Source organism: Bidens hawaiensis, unplaced genomic scaffold, assembly GCF_021521415.1.
Source record: "Bidens hawaiensis isolate Kalapana, Puna unplaced genomic scaffold, B.hawaiensis_p1.1 tig00010459_1, whole genome shotgun sequence".
Lineage (NCBI taxonomy): Eukaryota > Viridiplantae > Streptophyta > Magnoliopsida > Asterales > Asteraceae > Bidens > Bidens hawaiensis.
In genome coordinates, this window is record NW_027491795.1 from 464,848 (window position 1) to 471,550 (window position 6,703).

Below are 6,703 nucleotides of genomic sequence, written 5' to 3' on the forward strand. Positions count from 1 at the left end.
TTCTCTTCAGGGGTCTCAACATAATATTTATTCTTTTCATCCAATTTCCCTTTTTTTGCTGATTCAGCTTCTCCAGCTTGATCATAACTCTTTCTCTTTCTGGTATACTTCTTTCCATTATCTTGAATCATCTTTACATTCCCAATCAGAAGGGTTCTTTCTGATATCTTCTCTTAGTTGTTATGCCCATTTGTTTGCAAAGATTGTTTCCATCGATTATCCAATTTCTTCAAAGTTAAGTTCCATGTTCACATTCTTTTATGGATCATTTTTAGAGTGTGTTTCATTTTGGGGCTTACTGAATTTACTCAAAACCACAGCAGGTGTGTTATCCACTTCCTCAATCTTCTTCAAATTTATCAAAGCCTCAGTAACAACCTGATCATCAGCCTCTTCATCTTAATCATTTTAGCAACATTGGCTTGATTAATCAGGGCTTCCTGCTCTGCCAATTCTTTAGGATCCATGGTTCGGGCAATGTGTTCCCTTTCCCATGTTTCATTTATGTCTTGTTGCATTCTTCTGGCAGAAGCAGTATCTTTTTCTTCTTCCTCCTCTTCTCTAACAACATTTGCCTTAACTGGCTCTTCTATCTCATCATTCTCACTTAGTTTTGCTTTCCCCTTGGCTATCCTTCTTTGTTTATCACTTTCAGTTTCAGATTCAATCTCATCAATCATTCAAGGAATTCATTTCCTCATCATCTACCCTCTTGGAGCTTTCAGGTTGTCAAGTTTCAAGTTCAGTGAATATAAGCTCCTCAGTAGCAGCATCATCATCATTGATCACATAAGTTTGAGCCTCAATTAAAATGTCAGTTAGTACATCAGTCTGCATGTCAGTGGCTTCCTCAGTGTTTGACACATTTTCATCAGTATTCATCCTTTCACCTTCAACCTCAATCTCATCTTTAGTTCTCACCTCATCATCATCATCTCTCTATACAACATTCATTACTTCATCATTCACATCATAATTTTGCTATTCTCTTTCAGACAAATCTGCTCATAATCATCATCAGCTATCCTTCTTTCTTCACTATCCTCATCATCATCATATGCATTCAACAAACAAGTGAAACCATCAACGCCAGTTGTTTTTACTCCTACATCCATCATTTCAACATCTCCAGTACCAGCAGTATCAGCAACATCAGTTGGCTCATGTATATTCTCCCCCTGTTTTAGGGCAGCTGAGGTCTTCTCAACCTCCTGCTCTAGGGTTTGAATTTTATCATTAGAAGCCGCCAACTGAGCCTTCAGTTCAGCATTTTGTTTCCGTAACTCAGAATTTTCAATCTTTAGATCAATGTTATGACAAATAAGGGCAAAATTTCTTTGGAATAGGTAGGCACTTGAGGTAGGGTTGTTGGATGGCGAAGTGTGGAAAGGTTCTCGTATATTGATTGATGTTTGGTTTTGTGGTGGGGATTGTCTTGTGATTTGAGGTTGGGGTTGGGCTTCAGGTTGAGGTTGGGTTAGAGATTGGGTTGGAGATTGGGTATGGATTTGGAGATTGGGTATGGATTTGGGGTTGGGTTTGGTTTTGGGGTTGGGTTTGGGTTTGGGGTTGGGTTTGGGTTTGGGTTGGCATGTGAGTGGATGGTGTATAAGTAATATGGTCATGTAGTAGTGGTGAGGAATGTGATGGAGTTTGGTTTAGGGTGGGTGGTGAGGGGAGAAATGGTTGTTGCAAAAGCAAGAGGAGCAGGATGGAATTCTGGACAAGTGTCTCTTTACAACAAGTGCGGGAGGAATCACATTGGTGAATGTTGAAGATGCAACCGCTGCAACCGGTTCGGTCACGTAATTCAAGATTGTTTGGACAAGACCACACCATCCGTTTCAGGAAACCAAAATCCAGGATGTTTTGAATGCGGTGTTGTAGGACATTATAGGAATGATTATCCTAAACTCAAGGGTCAATACGCTAAATGCAAAGCATTCGAGATGAACGTGAAAAAGGTCCGGAAAGATTCATCTGTGGTCACTGGTACGTTTCTCGTTAATAATCACTATGCTTATGTGCTTTTTGATACTAGAGCCGACTTAACTTTCATTTCCAAACAATTCAAACCTCTGCTAGGAATAAAAACTAGTAAGTTAGATAGCAAAATTTCTATCGAATTATCTAATGGAAAGTTAATACTAGTGAAGTCGTACGTGACTGTGATATTCTATTAGCAAACCATAAGTTCAATATTGACTTATTACCCGTCGAACTAGGTAGTTTTGATGTGGTTGTGCGAATGGACTGGATGTCCAACAATGGAGCTGAGATAGTATGTTCTGAAAAACTAGTTCATTTACCAATCCCAAATGGTGAATTCGTGGCTATTCAAGGCGTTCAAGGTAACTCAGAATTAAGACTCACCAGTATCATGAAAACCCATAAGATTCTATGCAAAGGATATCAGGATTTTCTCGTTAACTTTGTGGATACAATAGCTAAAGAACAGAAGATAGACGACATTCTTGTAGTTCAAAATTTTCCTGAAGTTTTCCCTGAAGATTTATCTGGATTACCTTCTCCACGAAATGTTGAATTCAGAATTGATCAAGTTCAAGATGCCGGTCCGATAGCTCGATCTCTGTACAGATTAGCACCATCGAAAATGCAGGAGCTATCCAATCAACTTCAAAAATTATTGAATAAAGGATTCAAAAGACCTAGCTTCTCACCCTAAGGAGCACCAGTCTTATTCATGAAAAAGAAAGACGCCTCTATTTAGATGTGTATTGATTATTATTAACTGAACAAACTCACCATTAAGACTCGGTACCCACTACCGAGAATTGATGATTTGTTTGATCAATTGCAAGGATGCGGCTATTATTCAAAAATTGATCTATAATCTAGATATCATCAATTAAGAGTTATAGAGGAATATGTTCATAAGACTGCTTTTCAGGTAAGTGGTGGCTTCAATGTGAAATGGGAAAAAGAGTTGATATTGTGTTTGAATAGGAGTAAAACTTTGCTTGTAATAAAACATTGTCTATGACACATGTAAACTCTGATATGGAATATAGTTAACGTTTTAATAAAAGTCCAACTTTTTGTATTTTAATATTTTGCTTTATTATGTTTGCTATTAGCATCTGTCATAACCCAAACGACTTAGTCAAAGTCTTCCACTGCCTAGATTAAGGTTTTCGGGGTGTGACACATCCTGTTACAAAATGATGTCATTTGGATTACAGAACGCGGGGTCCACATACCAGCTCCTGATGGATCGAGAATTCAAAGATCAAATTGGGAGAAACCTGGAAGTTTACAGGGATGACTTGATAATTATCAGTGTAAACGAGTCGATGATGCTAAAGGATATAGAAGAAACCTTCAAAACTCTACGCAAGATCAGCATGAAACTTAACCCATGTAAATGCTCTTTTGGAATGCAAGAAGGGAAATTTTTGGGAGTTATCATCATCTCTAATGGGTTCAAAGCAAACCTAGAAAATATTGTGGTGGTTGTTAAAATGCCTTCCCCCGCCACAATTAAGCAGGTCCAAACATTGAATCAAGACTGGTCGCGCTGAATAGATTTCTATCAAACCATGCAGATAAATTCTTCCCGTTCGTTTCAACCCTGAGAAACTGTCTCAAGAATACACAGTTTCGATGGATTGCAGAAGTAGAAAGCGCATTCCAAGAGATCAATACGCGTCTTGTAGAACTCCCAACGCTTACGGCGCCAAACCCAAAAGAGACGTTAATAATGTACCTAGCTGCCTCCGATATAGCAATCAGTGCAGTACTACTAGTGGATAGAGATAACGTTCAGATGCCTATCTACTATATCAGCCGCACATTAACAGACGCATAAACTAGATACTCAATGCTGGAGAAACTAGTTATGTCATTGATTCAAACAGCGCGTCGTCTACGGAGATATTTCCAATGACATCCAATTAATGTTCTCACCAATTATCGGCTATAAAATGAACTAAGAATACCATAGATTTTGGGCAAGCAAGCCAAATGGGCCATTGAACTGGGAGAATATGTAATTGATGATAAACCAAGAACTGCGATTAAAGTTCAGGTTTTAGCAGATTTTATAGCCGAGGTGCCCGCAACGAGAGAAGTTGAATGCCAGAAAGAGTTGGAACCTCCCGCTGAATAGCAAAAAGAACAAGTTTGACAGTTGTACACAGACAGGGCATCCAATGATGAGTGCTTAGGTGCAGGGATAAAGGTAAAAGACCTAGAAGGCCATGAGTTCACATATGATATCCTCCTAGACTTTAAAAGCACGAAAAATGAGCCAGAGTATGGAGAATTTATGGCGGGTCTAAGAATAGCAAACAAGTTGGGGGTCAAACATCTGTAAGCCCACATAGAATCAATGCTAGTAGTAAATCAATTAAAGGTGCATATGAAGCAAAGGGTGACAAGATGGCTTCTTACTTGGTGCAAGCTAAGGCGCTGATGCTGAATTTCACTACTTGTAAAATTAAACATATAAGAGAAGTGAAAGCAAATCAGCAGACGCTAGGGGTGTTAATCGGGTCAACCCGCTCGGGTTTCGGGTTAATCGGGTCGGGTTAATCGAGTTTCAAGGTTCAGGTTTCAAGTTTCAAGATAAAGGTAATCGAGTATCTAGTAACCTGACTAACCCAACGCTACTTGTAAAATAAAACTAACCCGCAACCCGACCCTATTAAGGTTCGGGTTTGTCGGGTTCGGGTTAATCGGGTTTTGGGTTAGTCGGGTTGGGTTAGTCAGGTTACTCGATATTTTGAGTGAAATTTAACGTCATAATAACTTCAAGACACATGTAGTATATCTAAGTGGTATTTTTAATTTTCCATGGTTCACATTCCACAACCTGTATCAATAAGCCAACATCACAAGTATTACCATCATTCAATCAAAATCCCCAACAAACAAATAGACACAATAACATGAGCCACCTTAAATTTCAAAACAAATCAAAATCCCATCATTCTTAATATTCATTCAAAATTCATAATTTAAAAGACAAGGTCTAACATCCAATTTTCAAAATTTAACATCAAATATTCAAAAGTCAAGGTCTAAAATTCTATATCAACAAAATCCAAAATTTAAATCTCGTTCTTCAAACTATAGCCTTGTAACTTCTTCCATCAAATCTACATAAACAAAAGATTTCATGTAAATCCCAATGCTAGATTAAAGAAACACTTAAAAAATTACCTTTTTCAAGTTGAATTATTGTTTCGGGATCTTCCTCTTGTTCCGGATGACTTCCGGTACGAAGCCAATCTTGTGTGCAAATTAAGCATTCAATAGTTTTGTCACCCAAAGAAATCCTATAAGAATCCAACACCCTCCCACTTGTGCTAAACACTGATTCTGATGCAACATTTGAGATTGAAATAGCTAACAAATCTTTAGCCATACGAGATAAAATTGGAAATCTTAGGCTATTTACCTTTCACCAAGTTAATAGATGTTTGACTCGCTTTCATCTTATTTCTCAACCTATCTCCAAAATCGTGACTTGTTGTACTACTTGTAGGATTAGTTGATGTTGAAGTTGTAGTAGATGGTATCGGTAGAGCATGGATTCGCACATAATCATCTTATAACTCTTGCATTCCATTCTTTATGTGTGTTTTCTTTAACTCAACAAATGCTTTCCCTTCCATTCCATAGTGATCTTCCAATACAATATCCAAAAACGTTTCCTTGTAACTTGGATCAAGTAAGAGAGCAAAATATAACATCAAATTCATACTATCAATATCTCCAAAGTACTTGTCAAATTTAGGCTTCATCACCTTAGTAATATCATAGAGATGTTGATCCTTGGGTAGTTCTTCAACAATATCACATTGAAGTTGTTTTCTTAAAACCTCACGAATTTTTGCTAGTTCAACAACAAGAGTATGTGATGTCACATACTTTGTTCCATAAATTCTCAATGTAACTTCATGAAATTTTTTCAGAAAAACACACAACTTTCTTGCTTTCACCCAATCTTCCGATGTCGGAATTGAATGATTCTTTTTCCTAATCTCATTACCAAAAGTCGCATCTTCCAAATCAAACCTATCAAATTCATGTTCATAGACTTCTGCTACCTCTAACAGAAGGTAGGTGGAGTTCCACCTAGTTGGAACATCAAGAACCAACTCTTTTGTACTTGCACATCTGGCACTTTCGGCACATTTTTTGAATTTCTCAATTCTAGCACCCGACTTCTTTACCCATTTAACCACACATTTTATGTTCTCAATTGACTCATTAACTTTTTTCATACCAACTTGCACAACTAGATTTAAAATATGGGCCGCACAACGTATGTGAATCCATTTCCCATGCAATAAAGAAATGTGGTTATTTGCATATATTATTTTCAAGAAAATATATTGCACTATCATTTGCGCTCGGATTATCAACTGAAACTGTTAAGATATTATCAATTTCCCACCTATTCAAACAAGACTCCACCCCTTTTGCTATTTCAACACCCCAATGACCATCAAGTTGACAAAAGTTCAACACTTTCTTTACCAAATTCCAATCATTGTCTATAAATGAGCGGTAAGTGCCATGTAACTTTTTTTCTTTATGGATGTCCAAGTATCAGTTGTAACACAGATCCTACTAATGTTTCTTTGAATTAAATCATGAATTTTATTTTTATCCTTCACATACTGTCACACCCTCAAAATCCCCTAACGGAGTTTTACCGTCAGAGGGTGTGAAC

The 6,703-nt window shown here is 37.5% G+C and overlaps 1 protein-coding gene across 1 annotated transcript; it reads right to left on the reverse strand.

Annotated features, from left to right (window-relative positions):
- Positions 1-5,573: 5,573 nt before the first annotated feature.
- On the reverse strand, positions 5,574-6,251 carry LOC143535232 (zinc finger BED domain-containing protein RICESLEEPER 2-like). Its single transcript, XM_077029542.1, has one exon. It carries the CDS (start codon positions 6,249-6,251, stop codon positions 5,574-5,576), a length of 678 nt encoding a protein of 225 aa, XP_076885657.1.
- Between the last annotated feature and the right edge of the window lie 452 nt (positions 6,252-6,703).

What these genes read in the sequence shown, in the direction of transcription:
- LOC143535232 (XM_077029542.1), bottom strand. Translation starts at nt 6,251, where the DNA reads ATGAAAAAAGTTAATGAGTCAATTGAGAACATAAAATGTGTGGTTAAA.